Below are 19345 nucleotides of genomic sequence, written 5' to 3' on the forward strand. Positions count from 1 at the left end.
AATCCACCCTCCAAACCCACCCTCCAACTCCAAATCCACCCTCCAACTCCAAATCCACCCTCCAATTCTATTGCACCCTCCAACTCCAAATCCACCCTCCAACTCCAAATCCACACTCCAACCCCACCCTCCAACTCCAAATCCACCCTCCAACTCCAAATACACCCTCCAACTCCACCCTCCAAATCCACCCTCCAAATCCACCCTCCAACTCTAACTCCACCCTCCAACTCCAACTCCACCCTCCAACTCCAACTCCACCTTCCAACTCCACCCTCCAACTCCAGCCTCCAACTCCAAATCCAGCCTCCAACTCCAAATCCAGCCTCCAACTCCAAATCCAGCCTCCAAATCCACCCTCCAACTCCAAATCCACCCTCCAACTCCAAATCCACCCTCCAACTCTAAATCCACCCTCCAACACCAAATCCACCCTCCAACTCCAACTCCACCCCAAATCCAAATCCACCCTCCAATTCACCCTGCAACTCCACCCCCCAACTCCACCCTCCAACTCCACCCTCCAACTCCACCCTCCAACTCCACCCTCCAATTCCACCCTCCAACACCCCCCTCCAACATCACCCTCCAACACTCAGGAACACCACCACATCACTCGGGGACACCACCACATCACTCGGGGACACCACCACATCACTCGGGCACACCACCACATCACTCGGGGACACCACCACATCACTCTGGGGACACCACCACGTCACTCTGGGACACCACCAAATTACTCGGGCACACCACCACATCACTCGGGACACCACCACATCACTCGGGGACACCACCATGGGAACACCACCACATCACTCGGGACACCACCACGTCACTCTGGGACACCACCACATCACTCTAATACACCACCACATCACTCTAATACACCACCACATCACTAAGCCCAACCACATCATCAGTCAGCACCACAACAGCACTGTCCTTGCTTGCTACCAACAAGCATTGCCATAGCCAATAGGACTCGCATTAGGAAAGTGTAAACTACTGGCTTTGTGAATAACGATGCTATTAATTTATATATTTTAAAAGCCAACACATATTAAAAAAATGTGTCATTTACAATACCAATAGCTCACACTTTCCTAATGCGAGACCTATTGCATTGCAAATGCTTGTTTTGTATAATTACAGATTATGTGTATGTCACATAATTCATCATCTGCGGCATAATCTGCAGATGTTAATATGAAATTAGTTTTTAGCTCAAACGTATCAAAAGTTACAAAAAAGATGGAGACATTTTTGCACGCAGTGAAAGGGCTTTTGCAAAGCTTAACTGGTCGACTTCCAGTTGCTTAATTCTGTATTTGGTTGTTACTGTTGTGAAATCTTTGTCCGGACAGTTTTGCCATGTGTGAAAATGACAAACTAATAAAGTAATACTATAAAAAAATGTGCAGCATAATTTGTCTTTTCTTGCCACATAATTAAGTCAACCCTCCGGCATGATTTGGTGCTCTCCACCACATGGTTCCTGTGGCTCTGAATGTAGTATCTGCTTAGCGTTTCCCTACAGATGCCTGACAGCGGGGAGGGAAGTTTGACGCAGTGACATACTGACACTTGGTAGCAAAATGGCTGTCCTAGGGGTCGTTTCCTAACTGCTGCCCATCTTCTGTGCAAATGCAGGGGCAGAGGGGTAATAAATGGGGCCATCAATTCATTGAATAACTTGTATAGCTCGGTGCCCCCAAAGTGTAGCAACAGGGATCTTTTTACCTCGTTATCCTTCTCCCTGGTCGCAGTGAAGTAGTTGTTGAGCTGTCCCAGCCATACGGCCCATCTAGGGGCAGCTGTGCCCGGGTCTATCAGTTCACTGAAGGGTGGTAGTGCTTGTATCTGTGAGTGGGCCGACGGTGTTGGCGGCTGTGTTCCGAGGTTTACTGCTGGCGCTGGGGGTCCTGCTTGCTGAGCCTGGCCGGCTCCTCCACTTGCTCCCCCTGGGTTTGTGGTCATTTTGGTGTTGGGAGGTAGTGTCTTGCTTTTCTTCTAAAATTGCTGGTTGCGTTTGCTTGTGCTTGTTTGTGTTTGCCTGAGTCAGTACTAGCTTGCTTGCTGGTTGCACTTGCTTGTGCTTATTTTCCCTTGCCGGGCCAATGCTTGTTGGCGCTGCCTCGTGGTGTGATCGGCAGCCTCGCTGGATTGCTCGCGCGGTTGCTGGGTCCCGCGTCCGTTGGGCCCTCTCTCTCTCTCTTCGCGCTCTTCTGGGGCCGGGCCTCCTCGCTGGCGTCAGCGCCTCGCCTCTGCGCATGCTCGCGCTGCGGAGTCTGCTGCGGGATCTCCGCTTTCGGGGCGTCCTCGTGTGTGGGCCGATCTGCCGCTGCTGCCGCCGGTGCCACACGCAGCTTTTGGTGCACGCTGCTTACCGGTAAGGAGAGTGTTGTGGCTGCCGGTGGGCCGGTTTCTGTTTCTGCCCCTGCTTTGCCTCAGAGCTGCGTCTAGAGTGATGGAGCAATTGCTGCTCGGGTCCGCGGTGTTGTGGCTGGATGTCGTTCGATTTAATTGCATCCCACCTTCGTCGCCAGTGTGGGGGTGGTGAAGGCCTGGCCAGGCCTTGGGCGCTGCGCAGCACGCGGAGCTGAAATGAACCACACTCACGCACCGCTACTCTGGTGTGGACCGGAAGTGCCGTGCCACTTCGGTCCCTTTATTTAAAGCCTTCTGGCCACGCCTGGCCAGAAGGTGATACAATGTGGGTAGTGCTTCCGGGGCTCAACCTGAGACCCTCGGAGCACTAGAGCGCTACACACACAAATAGTTTTGTGACTCTCTCCACAGGCGATTAACCAATTAGAATGGTGTACTTGAAAAAATGCATTAAAATGTCCAGTATTATTGCAATACAATACCTAGAGAATGAATATGTTATTGCATCAGTTACTGCGTTTTTAAAATACGCTTTTAACTTAAGGAAAACACTACTATTGTAAACTGTGAATATGAATTTAAATGCCACTGAGACCTCATTATCTTGTGAACTATATTGTGTTTTTATGATTATTATCTTAGTGCCATCATGTATTTAAGTAGTAATGAATTGAATGAATTTTATCTTGTGCTTTTATGGTTATTTGCATCATAACCGAATAAAGACATTTGAATTGAATTGCATTAAAATGTATTCTTCACAGAATGTAAGGTACAACTTAAACATTAGCCATGTAACACGCTCAATTACTTACAAACAGTTGGCAGCGGAGATTGTTGTAAAAAAATCATACATCCATTATGCACATTTTTAAAGGTGGCGAATCAGGGCAAAAACAGTTAATTTGAAGCACCAATTGCTTCGAATGGTAGATTGTTAGCAAATCAAAATAAAATGGTTATCGGTCGTTTCGGCACATCGTGCATTCAGATGAGCCTTTCCCAGGACATTGAGTTTGGCCAAAAGGACGAAAGCCGGTTGTGCGGTCAATGTTACTCGGCAGCGCCCTCGGAGGTAGTACCATTTACCAACTCTGTCCTGCAACTGAAAAGCCAACACACTCCTTTTGTACATTTATCTCTCCAATGATAGTACTGGCGAGCAGTGAGGGTTCAGCCCAAGAGTTTGTAGATGGTTTGCACCTCCATCAGGGGTGGTACAGAGTAGGACGCAGCTGGTGCAGGCACTCCATAAGGGCTGTACTAGAATTCTCAGTAGGCGGTCCGCACTCTTGATCACGGGGGCTTTTGAGCCCATGAACCTGTGGAGTCCTAGTTCTTGTGGCTTCTGCTGGCCTACTTCCTTTAGTCACCTTCCAGACTTGACTTTGTCAACTGGCCCGGTCTTCGGTATATCCATGGTCATAGGCCTGCAGTAAGGTGGTAGTTTTTGCTAAGCCCCGGCCCGCATAGCTTTCTGCTCTTCTGGTGAATGTCACAAAAACAAAGAGACTTCCAGTGGACTCGCACCTTATACAGTGCACAGGAAAAAGAATGCAGGCGGGGGCCGAAACAATTGATTGGGGGGTGGGAGGTCGACTTTTCACATTCATGGGAATACTTTTATCCCATCAGCACTCCAAGATGACAGCTGAATTCTAGCAACTACAATACAGCTGTAGGCATGTAAAAGAATCCGACTAGTTATACATATTATGCAAAATGCATGTTTCCTCTATGAGGGTACACCTCGCATAAAAATGTCAACCAGAATACCGGCAAAATACCGGTTTCAAGAGAAAATGTCTCGTTCCAGGATAAAAAAAAAAGTGTCTTGGTGAGAAATGTTCTCTGAGACAGTCTTCCGAGGCTAAAAATTATGAAAAGTTTCAAGTTAATGCGAAATAGTGAAAATCTCACATATTTTTCATTACGTAAAAGTTTTACAATCATGCAAGATTATGCTACAGTAAAAAAAATCACATAGGATTAATCATAGCTCATAGAATAATACTTTGCATTACGTCCATGTATTTATGTTTCTCCATCCAATACAGCACTGAATGAGATATGTCTGCTAACTTACGTTTATTAAGAATTTGATATCTTTTTTTTTTCCAGGTCCAGGCTGTTGCTGCCTCTCATTGCACAGCCCAGGATTGGACGACTGTCTGGTGTAGGATCATCTTAACACCAGAACAAAATGTATGACAGAAGACGCTACGACAGCCCCCCAACGTACAGTCCACCGAGTGCCTATGTGCAGTCAGTCAGCTACATCCCCCCAGGCGACCCCTACAATGTCCACTCGCAGGGGCCTGGCTCCTACTACATGGAGGACGTGCCACAGGAGTTTTATAAGTGGAAGTCGCCGCCTGGCATTGTTCGGATCCTGCAGGGCACGGTGGTCCTCCTCTGCATCGCAGTCTTCGCCTGTGTGGCATCCACTCTGGCATGGGAGTACAACTATGGCATGATGGGCATGGGGTCCATGGGTGGGTACGGTGGCGGGTACTACGGAAGCAGTTACTATGGCGGCTCCATGGGAGGCATGGGCTATGGGTACAGTGGCATGAACAACCCTCAGGCAGCCAGCGGCTTCATGATGGCCATGGCGGTGGTGTGCTTCGTGGCGGTCCTGGCGCTCTTCGTCATGAGTGTCACTAAGTCCGACGGGTCGCGGTCCAGGAAGTTCTACCTGATTGTGATCATTGTCAGTGCCATTCTGGGCTTCCTTGAGGCCATCGCATCCATCGTCTACATCGTCGGGGTGAACCCGCGTGCCCAGATGACTGGCAGCCTGTACTACAGTCAGATGATGATGATGTGCAACCAGATCTACTCACCCGTGGGCGGAGTCGGGATCATGAACCAGTACCTGTACCACTACTGCATGGTGGACCCGCAGGAGGTGAGTCACCCCATGTACCTAGCACTGCAGGTGAACAAAGCATGTGATCTGTGTCAGTGACTGTGAGGCAAATGCAAGGAGAGAAGTCAGGTCACTGGATGCAAAAGGAATCACGCCAGAGGAAGGTACGAGGAGTCTTCAGGCACAATAGATATTCACAATATTTACAACCCCACTCACTTCCCATCCTCACACAACACAAATAGTCCTCGCACACACATTCTCACCCTATAGCTCATACACTGCTTCTCTCCGAGCACACATACACACGGAAGAGGGTTAGGAAATACAAAAAGTGTGCCATAAAATAAGACTATGCAAAGGAATGGCAGCTCTTTTGGCTATTCTTGGAACAGAATAATAACATTAATTATTTGTGGGTGTGCGTTACATGTGTGGACATGAAACAACATATGCGTAGTTGTATAATGACATACTTCACCATATGTATTCTCTGCTTGTGTGTATGTGCCGTCGTAGGTGGTATCTGTGTGTATAGACGTGTGTTTTAATGTGATTTGTGTGTACGCAGGTGTGTGTAGAGCGAGATAGGATGTGCAAGTTGTTGTACTTAAGCGTTCACGCCCTGGTGTGTCTGTGCCCAGCCCAGAGAGACATTGGAAAGGAATTCATATGAACACAAAATAAAAACCGGCATTATGTGAAATGCTGAACTTGAAAGGGTACCTGCTGGTTTTGTTCCGTTGTTTTAACTCCCTGGCCGCCTGCCCACACATCTGCTCCAGAGATAAAAATGCGAAAAGATTAAGAAAATAAACACAATTTCTTACCATGGGGCTCATAAGCAGGGCTTGAACTCTGGTAGTTCCTACCTTCCGGTGAGACTGGAGCCAGTAAGTCGTGGTTGTCAGAAAGGCACTATCTGGACTCTGATTATCTTTCCACTGTTGGGATATGATTGTCGAGCTGTGGGGTAAGGCCCGGGAACTCTGACTCCTGTTCTTTGCTGAAGAAGTACTGCTGCTTAACACTCAGTGGAAATTCCTCCACAGATTGGCTGTAGGAAGATCTGAAAAATTCACAAGAGGTCAGTCAGTGCGTCTGAAATATATTGGCCCAAAATCCAGATGAGAATTTCTTACTGAAAACCTAGTAAAATATTAATTACATTTAACAAAATACCAATTTCCTAAAGATCGAAGAGCAAGCAAAAAAGTTCTAAGTTCAGATGAAGTTGATGAAATGAAAACAAACATAAATAATAGCACAGGACTTTGTTACTTCAGAATATGCCAGCTAATTTCCATGTTTAGATATAACTTGCAATGATTCATAGTTCTTCGGAGCGTTTCTTAAATCCAACTTTATTCATAATAAACAAGTGTTCATCCACATTTCGTGAAACATAGGGCCTTATTTCTGAGGCTTGCGACAGCTTTGCGCTGCTGTTGCGTCACTTTTTGTGACGCATCAGCAGCGTAAAACATGCCCCCTGTTGCGCCCTATTTACAAAGTGACGCATCTAAGCAGATGTGTCACTTTGTAAGCCCCTGTGCTACATTATACCTGCGTCAAGTATAATGTATGCAGGGGGGGAGGTGTTCCCATGCAAGTAAGCCGCATAGAAGTGATGCAGTGAAATCTATGAGATTTCACTGCGCTACTTCTAGGATGCAAATGCGTCAAAACCATACGCTTGCCTCATGGCAGGCATATGGGTGACACAATGCTATATCCATAACCCGCCCCCTGCATTGCTGGAGTTGCATCACACTTCCGACACAACTCCAGCAATGCGTCATTTTTGCGCCGACAATCTGTCATTCATTGCGACATGATACGTCATACAGTAAATGACGCATCCATCATGTCACAAGGAGGGTGCAATGAAAAGTGATGCATCACTGTTTTCACGCAGCGATGCGTCACTTTTCATAAATGAGGCCCATCGTTTTTTAAAGTCATTCGTAGCATGTGCTCACAGCAGTGCAAAATAGCATGAATTTGAACAAATACAAAACAATTATGAAAAAGTTGAACTTGTCTAGAATTGTCCAGAAAGCTAAATGTACTCTGCTAACATTTTCAAAGCCAGTTTTCAGTTCCTGAACTTCATTTCAGGAGCTGTGATGGGCTTGCAAGAGGCAAAGAAAGATGTGGACTTTCGATGCCTTGATGAAAATTCAGAACACGATTCTTTTCATAAACAGAGCAGTGAAAACTATTCTCCAGGATTAATTCTCTGAACAGTTGTTTTCATTGGTTAAAATTGCAATTACAAGTAAATGTATATAGGAGGTTTATAAAAAAATAATTCAATAAAAAAATAATGAACGATTATGAAATTTGCATACAGGATGTCTCTTGGCTCGTTAATGAAATTGCAGTACATCCCACAAGCCCACTTATGTTAGAGCATTAATCAGAATGTAATGATTACCACTCGCAAAAGCAGGAACTATAGTAAAACTGTTGCTATTACAGGTCCCTGAATTATGAAAGTCTCAGATCAAAAATGCATGATCCATCTAGTTTACATTTCTTCTGGCAAAATGGGAAGCAGAAAGAGCTTTTATATTAAACTAACTGCACACTAGGTAACCAGGTGAGAGACAGGGCGCTCCACTAACGATCTGGGTCAAAGTACCAAATACAAATTAGTATAAAAGGTGCTCAAAAGGGAAGAGGGGTTGGGTGCCTACACAACCCCACCATCACCCTTTAATTCGGATAACAAAGTGGAAAAGAAGATTCCTCCCCGAGCACTCAAAAAATATATATGGTTCTTGAATACAATTGTCAATGTCCATCAATGTATTCAGTTTTCTTAGATCAATTGTTCTTCATTCGGTACAGCAGAAATTTCATGTCCGTATATCCAAAAGAGTCAATAAGGTATTTCTTCAGTAAAAAACAAAATTAAAGCAGCCAACACATGTTTCGTCATGCTAGTTCAAGCATCCTTGACTTCTTCAGGGCTGAAATCCAGATGCCTACGTAAATGTATATTAACCTCCAGCAAAATCAAACGCACAACTCTCTATCATTACTCTCTCAATACAGTCTGATTCCTCCTCCGTCAATAAGGTATTTCTTCAGTAAAAAACAAAATGAAAGCAGCCAACACGTGTTTCGTCATGCTAGTTCAAGCATCCTTGACTTCTTCAGGGCTGAAATCCAGATGCCTACGTAAATGTATATTAACCTCCAGCAAAATCAAACGCACAACTCTCTATCAATACAGTCTGATTCCTCCTCCGTAAATGCCCATTCAATTGTCAGTCTCGAACATTAATCTCCCTTGAGATTATATATTCGTAAAATTAAGAGTTCTTGTCTCCTTTCTTTTCAGTAACCGTAATACCAGCGTTAGTAATCTTCTAACATTCTCCCTGTCACACGTGTACGTGCTCAAGTTTAAGATGTAAACCTCGCACCTGTAAATGAAAATCCGCTGAACGTTGGTAGTATGCAATCATGGTAATGATTTGGGAATGTAAGTTTAGTCTTTTGTCTAGAATAAGACCTAGGGATTTGGCACTGTTAACGATTGTGGGTTTGTTGTTAAGAATGTTCAGATTGTCCATCCATGATTGTCCATCGATGATTGAAGAGGAGGAGCAGAGTTGTGGAAGAGAGAAGGAATTCAGTTTTAAAGACATTCAGATCTCGGATGGAGTTGAGGGTGGTGTTAAGGATAGAAATGTTGTGTGCCGGGGACACCTTTAGGTAGAGTTGAGTGTCATCAGCATAGAGATGATAATGGATCCCAGACTTTTTATGGTTTCTCAGTGGTTCCATGTAAAGATTGAAGATTGTGTGGGTGCGAGGATCGAATCTTGGGGTAATGTCTTGATCCACAGCCTAGTCAAACAAGTTCAGCACCATGTTTTTAAAGGCCATTCTTTGTTTTAATGTGGTCAGAAGAATTTTATGGTGAACAGTGTCAAAAGATGCAAATAGGTCCAGAAGGATCAGGAGGCAGGAATTGCCTGAGCCTAGTACCCACAGGGCATCATCAATAACTTGTAGCAGGGTTGTTTCAGTGCTGCAGCCTTGATTGAAGCCAGATTGAAATTCATCAAGGAGGTTGTTGTCCTTGATAAGTTGGGAAAGTTGCTCCGCTACACAGCTTCAGTGATTTTGACAAGGAAAGGGAGGTTGGTAATAGGGTGGAAGTTGTTATGGTACTTCAGATCAGCAGAGGGTTTCTTTAGAAGTGGGGTAACCTGACCTGTTTTGAGGGCAGCAGGAAGGGAGCCTTGGATGAGGAAGAGGTTAACCAGACTAGTACAGTAGGTGTATAAGTCGATGGCAATGTCACTGGGGATGGGGTTAATAGACTGGTTAGAAGGTTTTGTTTTCAAAATACTCTTGAAGAGGGCATCTTCAGTGATGATGTCAAAACTGTGCCAGGAGACTTTGGATTTGCAGTCCTCAAGCAGGGTGTGATGCGTAGCATGGTCAACGAGTGATTTCACTTTTTCATTGAAGAATTGAGAACATTTTGCTGCTTTCTTGGGAGGGTCATCAAATTTGGCAGTTTATTTATTTATTTATAAAGTTTTACATAGCGCGAACATGATCCTGAAGGATATCAGAGCGCTTTACAATTTAAGGGCGAGGAAGGTACAAGTTGCAGTACAATCATCAAAGGGATAACAACCCAAACAAATCAAATATGCACATCAAACATGAAGGTTACAATCGAAGCGACGACAAGGGTAAGATAATGATTGGAACATAGCGAACTGGGAGGGAGCAAACGAATAGTAGAGCAGAATAATAACAATCGCAGGCCTTAGGGTGAAGGTCCAAAGCATTAGAGCAGACGATCTAAAAACTTTTAAGGTAGGAACTTGTCCAGAGGAAGAGTTATTAGTACTTTTGATTAGGTCAAATAGTTTTTTGGTCTGATCTTCGCAAAGTCGAGGAGGGTTCTAAAGTGATTCGCTTTCTTATTCACTTTCTAGATAAAAACAATCGATGAAACTTAACATAATTTTGGTGTAGTCCTTTTTAGGTCTCGGCCTGCGAAAGACTGGGCACATGCACAGTTGAGCTGGCAAGATTTAATGACATAGAGTATTTTCCACTGGCGAGGTTAAGCCCCGCCCCTCGTTTCCATTGGCTGGCGTCACCGTTCATGCTAAACAGTGGCCAGCCATTGGAGAAGAGGTCCTAGTGACGTTCTTCTTTCTCTGTAAGCCCGTCCTTTTCAGAATGGCTTACTTGACTTACTGCTGGCGTAAAAGGTTTCTTATCTTCTTTATGGGTCCAGATGGCCCCATAAAGAAGATAAGGAACATTTTATGCCAGTAGTAAGTCGGACTCTTAAAGAGACAGTAGCACGTCGTGGCCCACTCATCTATCAATCTGTATACGGTCAGTGGCTTGAATTTCCACCACGGGAGATCTCACTAGCTGACAGCGCATCCAACAGCTTTGGTTCAAGGCAATCTGCATCAAGATAGGGGATATTTTGCTCTGTTTTTTGGAGACGCTAAAGGGAGTAGTTCGCCGGAATGTTTCAGGGGCCAAATAAATGAACTCATCTCATCCTGCCACTCCAGACTCCCACGCCGCATAATTCATGTTGTATTGGCGTGTCAGTAACCGTTTGACTTACAGATATAACCAAACAAACTTAAATTGAAGACGGCGCTGTCGTGCATGTCTCTCCGCACAAAGGAGGCGGGGAAACCTACAACACCAAAACATGGAATGCTCTTTCTCTTTTGACACAGGCTTGGCCGGTTTCCATTTGGCGGCCATCTTCAGGTCAGGCCAGATGTCACATCTGTTCGTTCGTGTAAGGGTAGTACCATATAGACTTGCCTAACCTCACTGTGGCGACTACGCCGGACGTTCCCACACCCGCGAGCCAGCGGTAGTGTTTCATGTCCCCCGGCAGCAGACTGCGCATGTGCTTAGCAGGGGCGGACGTGAGGCTGGAGCGGAGAGTGAACGGGAGCCATTTTGTCCCGAGTGAGCCTGCTGGAGAAAAGGAGGTTGCGACTGCGCCGGGCTGAAGGGGCCGAGAGAGCAGAGCTCAAGTAATGAGGGGGTGTTGCGACCTGTAGCAGTCTCGCTCGCCTGGCTCCGCCGCTGAGTGTGCGGGGAAGGAAGACTGCTGCGCCCCCTGTGGGTGAGAGTCCGCGCTCCCTCCCGAGAGGCCCGGCTTCCCACTCCCTGCCTGTGACAGCCTCCGTCCTCCCAGTGACAGGCGCGCTCCAGGTGACAGGCCCGGCTCCCCACCTCCCCCAGAGCTGACTCTGTGGAGAGCCAAGATCCCCGCCTGCCCCAACCCGGTTAGAGGCTTGCTACACCCACCCCCCCTGTCGGTGACAGGTCTCATGCCCCCCTGTCCGGTGACAGGCCTTAGCCCCCAGCCACCTCCCCATGGCGAAGAAGACGTATGACCTGCTGTTCAAGCTGCTGCTCATCGGCGACTCGGGGGTGGGCAAGACCTGCATGCTCTTCCGCTTCTCCAACAATGCCTTCAACACCACCTTCATCTCCCCCTTAGGTGAGTGTTTGTGGTACCTGCGTGGTGGGGGTGGGGGGGGGGTAACTCTGAAGTATTGGTCCTCCTTCAGTACCAGCTGTTTGTGTTGTGTCATGGGTGGGAGTGGAGGTTTGATTGCGGTGATTGCATTAATAACAATCAGTGGGCCATCACCATCGTTTTTGGGCTTGGAGGGTGAATTAAAATAGTATGCCATGGCTTTAGAACCGCATCTGCTTCATTACGTGTATGCACCAAAAAAATAAAATATCTCGTTTTCAGTATCTGCTGTTGACCCAGATCACATCATTCTCGCGCCCATCCTCTTGCAACTTACAAAATATCACACGCGTTTGCCACCACTTTACACCATAGTATAAATCCTACAAGCAGATGTGCTGCTTGCATCAGAGCCTCAACTGCGCCGCGTCCCGGGGAGCCCCTGGGTGTGTGTGTGTGGTTCTGTGTGTGTGGCTCTGTGTGTGGGTGTGTGGCTCTGTGTGTGTGTGTGACTCTGTGTGTGTGTGTGGCTCTGTGTGTGTGTGTGTGGCTCTGTGTGTGGCTCTGTGTGTGTGGCTCTGTGTGTGTCGCTCTGTTTGTGTGTGGCTCTGTGTGTGTGTGTGGCTCTGTGTGTGTGTGTGGCTCTGTGTGTGTGTGGCTCTGTGTGTGTGTGGCTCTGTGTGTGTCTCTGTGTGTGTGTATGTGTGTGGCTCTGTGTGTGTGTGTGGCTCTCTGTGTGTGTGGCTCTGTGTGTGTGTGTGTGGCTCTGTGTGTGTGTGTGTGGGTGGCTCTGTGTGTGTGTGGCTCTGTGTGTGTGTGTGGCTCTGTGTGTGGGTGCAAATGCAATAGGTCTTGCATATGCAAGAGATTAAGCTATTGGCATTTTAAATGACAATGCCATTTATTTATCTGTTTTCAAAACCAACACATAAATAAAAAAATTGTCATTTACAATGCCAATAGCTCTAACTTTGCATACCGAGAGGAGCCACAGAAGAGGCCCAGGAGCCCACCAACCCGGGATCGCCCAGCATCCACAAAGTGGACTTCCAGGGATTAATATGTAGTCTAGAGGATTCCCCAAAGATGCGCATGATCTCCAGGATCCTCGGACCCGATTTGTCCACGTCAGTTAAAAAGTAAAGGACATCATCGGCGTACAGTGCGAACCTGTTCGACATCCCGGGTGCCGACTCCAGTCCCTTCAGCTGCGCATCCATACGCACCCAGGCTGACTGCGGCTCCATCGCCAGAGCGAAATGGTAGGGCGACAATGGGCAGCCCTGTCGAGTTCCGCGCCGCACTGAGAAGCTCGGCGATGTAGCCCCGGCAACCCTGACCGATGCCGTCAAGTCGGTATATAAAAGATGTATATATGACAGAAACCTGGGACCTAAGTTAAGTCTGCGCAGTAGGGCAAACAGGTAAACCCAGCTGAGGGAATCAAACGCCCGATCCATGTCTGCAAGCAAGAGGGCTGCAGGAACCCCCAGCCTTCTCGCCGTCGCCAGCGCCACATGTACCCTCCAAATATTATGCTGGGTCGCCCGCTGGGGAATAAATCCGGCCTGATCCGGATGCATAAAGGTTGATATGTGCGGTAAAAGACGGTTCGCCAGGGCCTTAGCCAGGACCTTGGCCTCGACGTTCAGCAAGGAGATTGGGCGGTATGAGGTGTGCTGTTCTGGCGGTCTGCCCAGCTTTTGAAAAACAATCACCTCCGCATGTCGCCAGTCCGGGGGAAGCCTGCCCGCCTCTCTGGATTCTTCAACCACGGCTCGATAATGTGGAGCCAGCTGGAGAAAGTACCGCTTGAAGAATTCGCTGGGAAACCCGTTCGGGCCAGGAGCCTTCCCGGCGTTCAGCTCCCCCAACGCCCCAGCCAGCTCCTCGTCCGACAAGGGAAGATCCAATAGCTGCTGTGTCTCGTCAGAGATCGCCTTTGGCGGTAGGTCTGCGATAAACTTATCTAACCACTCCGCAGCCAAGCACTCTTGAGGGGCATAAAGGGCAGCGTAGTAATCTGCGATAGCCTGAGGGCCCGCTAGTGGTGCCCCGCCAACGTCAAGCCCCCGCGAAGGACCTGAGGACTAAATGTGCCCTGACATAGCCTATGCAACATTTTGCCGGACTTGTCTCCCCACTGGCATATTCTGCTACGCGTCGCCAGCCATGCTTGCTTCGCCTCTTCCAACAGGAGGGAGGCATACGACTGCTGCGCCTGCATCAGGCGTCTCACCCCTCCACCCCCATCCGCTTCCCCACTCTGGCGTTCCAGACGCACTATCTCCGCCTCTGCCTTGACTAGTTCCTCCCGGCGCTTCCGGCTGGCCTCCGTACACCAGGCTATATCCACCCCCTGAAGGGTGGGCTTCATCGCTTCCCAGACAGTTGCCACTCCCGAAACTGAGCCTACATTCGTGACCAGGAAGTCTGCAATCGCCTCCCTCATTTGGCTGTCATAGTTTTCATTGAGTAGATGCCATACCGAGAGGAGCCACAGAAATGGCGACCGCCGCCCATCCAACTGCAGCACCACATATATGGCTGAATGGTCAGAGAGCCCCCATGGATGAATACCCGCTGACACCACCCTCGGGGCCACCCCTCTAGGGACAAAGAGGTAATCCAATCTAGAAAGAGACGCATGTACCGATGAGATGTAAGTGTAACCGCTCTCAGTGCCATGGCGGAGGCGCCACGTATCAACCCAATCGAGGCTGGAGGCTAGGGAATGTATTTTCGTGGGCTGGGGGCCCCCCCGACACCCACCCGTCCGACGTCTGTCTCAAGAGAGGTCCATAACATCGTTCCAGTCCCCCCCTATGGCGGAGATCCCCTCAGGGATATCAGCCCATACTGTCATCAATTTTTCTACCAAGTGCCATTGCAGGGGAGGAGGGGCGTAGACACAGCCGAAGACCACAGGGGCCTGTCCAATGGTGCCCCGAATAAAGACATAACGCCCCTGCCCATCCACCCACTGCTGTATATGTACATAGGGGATCCTGCGGTGTATCAGAATGGCAACCCCCCTGGACCCCTGAGTAAAACCAGCATGGAAAATGTATTGATAGCCATAGCGCTGCAGACACAAAACCTTTGAGCCCATCAGGTGAGTCTCCTGCAGTAGCAGGACGTCCGCACCAACCCTCTTGGCCTGGCGGAGCACCGCCCCGCTTAATCTTATCGAGAAGCCCCTGGACATTCCATAGTGTACCCAAGGGACCCTGAGCCATCAGCTGTTTACTAGCCATTCAAATACATACACTCCCTCCACCCTATCTTGCAGACCCAAGGAAGAGGAAACCCTCCAGCAGTAACCCAGTTTGGATTCGCATTTCAACCCCATAACAAACCCCCCCTCCCCCCACCCCATACCTCAAAGAACTCTGAAGTATCTGTCGCGGTGAGACGGGGACCAAGCCCCCAACAGGGGGACCCGGGCCCGCTCCACCAATGGATCCCTAACTTGCCACCCATTACAGTCCCACTTGCTACCTCAGAGCTCCCTCAGACATTTTAGAATCATGTGTCCCACCATGTCCAATCAGGAGGCCCTCTCTTGTGGTAAATTCTAATTACCGGTGCTTAATTTCTATGCGGTAAAATCAATAAGAATAACTCATAATAAATAAGAGGCAAAATCCGTGATATTTGAGGTTTCTCAAAAGGGTTTTATTCCTATAAAAGGAATTGGGTGATTAGCATATTGGCTCGAGCCAAGGTGGCATACCATTCCGTCACCACATGGGTTCGGGAAGGGACTGACAGACAAAGTCAATGGTAATATGCGAATATGCAAGTATGCGACAATACATTATTGACAGGCATTCATATATATAGTCAATGCATTACAGTAAAGGCATATGCAGGAGGCGTAACAGCTGAGAAGAGAGATAAGAATGCGTGTACGTAATACAAAAGGCGTTACAATAGGCGTGCATGAAGGCGTGAACAAGAACATCATTTAACATGATGTCACAGATAGGCGGATCCATGAGTGAATCCGGCAGTGTCAGCAAAAATACATGGCAGAGATGCGCGCGCAGCAGTATGACGTGTAATGTACGTGTAACTCGAGGGGTGAAGAGGGGCTTGACATTTAGCCCTACAAGTGTAGACGGATGTCTGGATGTCAGATCAACCTAATCCCAAATCGTATCTAATATCTCATGTTTAAGGAACTGTATTATCTGGAGGGAAAAGGTCTCTCGGACAAGAGGCTATTCTATACTGGCTATGAGTGCGTGTATGAGCGTCTACGTGTCTGCATGAGACGCGAGGGGTGCGAGGGAGGGCATGGGCCTACCATGGAAACAGGGCCATGAATTACTTGCATAGAGACAGTGAGGCCTAACCCTTTGCTCTGCAGCTGGAAGGATGTTGACGTGAATCTACCAGACAGGAATGTATTTTCGAGGAGTGGGGCAGATAATTCGAAGGTTGAATACAGTCTTGGCAGGCAACGGGATGAGCCGAGCACCGTTAGCCGTGCAAGAAGTAAGGCAGGGGTCACTGGCACAGAGGCAGCCTGGGCTGAGGCTTTCAAAGTCAGAAGGCAGGAAAAAGGCTCGATGGCAGAATTCAGGCCTACTTCGCCAGAACTGAAAAAACGTGTAAGGTATACCACAAAAAGACGTTGGCATAGCATATTCAGAAACTGAATATTCAATCCGTTCATGGGGGATCTGAAAGAGAACATGTTAACGTTGGACGCAAATGTATTTGCGTCTTCATAGCTAGCACAGGAGGGAAGTTACATGCACTTCAAGCTAGTACATGGAGTCGGTGGGGTCTAAGATAGGGGACACAATCGATCATAAAATTTATATTACCTCATTCCCTCCTTGTCCCCTACGGACCCTTCATGATATATCGATCTGCATGAATCGATCAATCTGTTCATGTAACATCATTTGCTCTTCTTTCTTCTTTTGACGTTTTGAATGGGAATTTGAATGCGGAATACATGATGTGGCACACAAGCCGCAAATCGCCGGCCCACATTGTAAACACAGGCAGCAACTGAATACTATGAGAAGGCCAATGCCTAGGAAGGATAGGATCTTCCATCCCCAAGCTGTTAACGTTGTCCAGAACCAACCGGACCAAGTCCAGGTGCCTGGATTCTGATGTATCAGACTTGCAATTTTATGGAGACGTGTTATAGCTTTATATACCGTTGGCGCGTTTTCTGGAATGAAAACACAGCAACTTGACCCGATGACCTTACAAGCTCCACCCCTATCAGCTAGGATGACGTCAATGACGAGACGATTTTGAAGGACAACAACCCGCATGGCGGACTGCTCCTCTGTTAAGTTGCCTAAAGCGGAAGTAGTTTCGTTCACTACTGCTTCAAGGGTTCTAGTTAATCTGCGTATGAGCTTACTATTAAAAACAGCACCTAAGTAGGGAAAGAAACCTTTATTGAAGTCTGTGTATTGCTCCCATGCCGTTTCAGTGTAGTCGACAATCGGGAGGTCTCTTCGGAGTCTATTGTTTACTAGATTGGTATTTCTGTGATAATCAGGAGGAGCTAGGAAAACAGGTGGCAGAAGGAATGCAATGTAACAGGTACCATCCCAATCTGGAGGCAAACGTATGTATGCAATATGACCACAAACAAAGTAGGAATGACGTGTAGCTCTAAACGTGGATTTGCCTTGATCACTGAATTCGATCACAGTAGTACATTTACTATGACCTAAATGTATGGAACCATTCTTCCTGATACATAATTCACCTTTGACTGGTAACACTGACATAGCAGGCAATACTGGTGCAGTTTCAGATTCAACAGTAAGAATCATGAGGTTAATTGTGTAATTTCCCAATCCATATACTTCATTTTCTAGATCAGTTCCTGTTCTAGTGGGAAGTCCTTTCTTGTCAGGGTAACAGACCTTAAGAAGAACTGAGTTCAGGTTTCCCCACACCCAATTCCCATCGTAAACAGCAATGTCAGAATCTAAGGAATTAATCAATCTAAACCATGCCCCACAGGAGCCATTGTGAGTAAAGGGGTACGGAAAAAGGGGCAGAACTCCCTTATATTTCTGGTAAGGAGGGAGTCGGCCACATATCCAACAGTTTGTAGCATTGTTAGTCTGATGGGAGTGATGTAACATACTAATGAATGTGTTGTTGCGCAGCGCAAGTCTGTAAGAAAGTTCGTGTGGAGGTAACTCGCTAAAGGAATGTTCGGCAGTGACGTTATAAGCAGATTGTACATGCTTGAAAATAGGGTAGTAAATGTGCAGCAAGATACTAGCAGCAATAATCAGAAGACTCAGAAAAAACATGATTAACAATGTCACTATACAGTGACTACGGAGTGATTTACAATATGCACGTTTCTTTAGTATTCTCTGTCTATCTCTCTCTCTGTCTCGATCTAGGGGATACATGTCAGAAACTAATTTAACCGATTCACCTAGGGGAGGACTTAAACAATTAAACTGTCTGACTTGCTAGATCGTAATTTTAGTCTATATTCTTCAGAAGTTGTTTTCTCAACAAAAGGGAGTTTTGAGTCAGTTTGTGTAGGAGGGCAGGGCTTAGAGTCCAAGTCCGAAGGGAGTCCGTGAAACTTCTTGACGTGGCTGGAATGCAGCCACCCTTTCCTGCCCTCAACCTTGATAGCTGTCCTCGTTGTTAGAAGAACCAATTTCGGCGTTTGCCAGCGGGGCTCCAACGGACTTCTCCGATCGAAGTTGCGCACGAAGACGTAATCCCCCGGGACCACCTCGTGGGGCTTCACATCGGCGTTGTCGGGAAAGGCTGCAGCTACCTGTGAACGACAAGATTGTAGTGCAGACATCAAGGAGGCAAGGTAATCTGTCAGCATAATACAGTCAACATCTGTGATTTTTCGCGGAATAGGCGTCCCCCACATATTCGGAGGCCTGCCAAAGACCACCTCATACGGGGATAGCCCGGTTCGAGAATGTGCAACCATCCTCATATAGAAGAGGGCTACCGGTAAGGCAACTATCCAGTCAACGCCCTTCTCTCTACAGATTTTGGAAAGTCGGATTTTTAGGGTCTGATTATGGCGCTCCACGAGACCTGCTGCCTCGGGATGCCGGACACAGTGGAACTTCCACTGATAGCCTAACAGAAGTGTAATGTGTTTCACAAGCTCAGATGAGAATGGCTGACCGCTATCTGAGTACACGATACGGGGCAAACCGTACCGCGGGAAGAACTCGCGAACTAGTTGCTTGGCTGTGGTTGGAGCAGTATAATCTGGAACTGGGTATGCTTCTGTCCATCGGGAAAGTGCACATACGACTACGAGGACATACTTGAAACCTCGGCAGCGGTCCATCTGGATATAATCCATCTGGAGGACTTCAAAAGGGTGATCGGGAGGCTGAAATCCACCTTGCTCTACAGGGATGCTTTTACCTGGATTAAACTGACAACAAATCATGCAAGTACGCACTTTTTGTTTGGCTGCTGCTCGTAAGTTCTTATTGCACCATATGTGCTGGATGCTGTCTAGCATTGCTTTTTCTCCTAGATGCGCTGGACTATCTACTGTGTTAATGATGACCTGAACCATA

General features: G+C 47.5%; 1 protein-coding gene across 2 annotated transcripts in view; it reads left to right on the forward strand.

Annotated features, from left to right (window-relative positions):
* The window catches only part of LOC147673106 (occludin-like), a 154612-nt gene that overhangs the window by 20738 nt on the left and 114529 nt on the right, over window positions 1–19345 (forward strand). For both annotated transcript variants that reach the window (XM_086946807.1, XM_086946808.1), the window contains exon 2: window positions 4513–5302. In XM_086946807.1, coding sequence (XP_086802933.1) covers window positions 4595–5302 — 708 coding nt within the window. In that variant the 5' untranslated portion in view covers window positions 4513–4594. The remainder of the gene's footprint in view (window positions 1–4512; window positions 5303–19345) is intronic.

The sequence above is a fragment of the Lissotriton vulgaris genome, chromosome 12, assembly GCF_964263255.1.
Source record: "Lissotriton vulgaris chromosome 12, aLisVul1.2, whole genome shotgun sequence".
Taxonomy (NCBI): Eukaryota; Metazoa; Chordata; class Amphibia; order Caudata; family Salamandridae; genus Lissotriton; species Lissotriton vulgaris.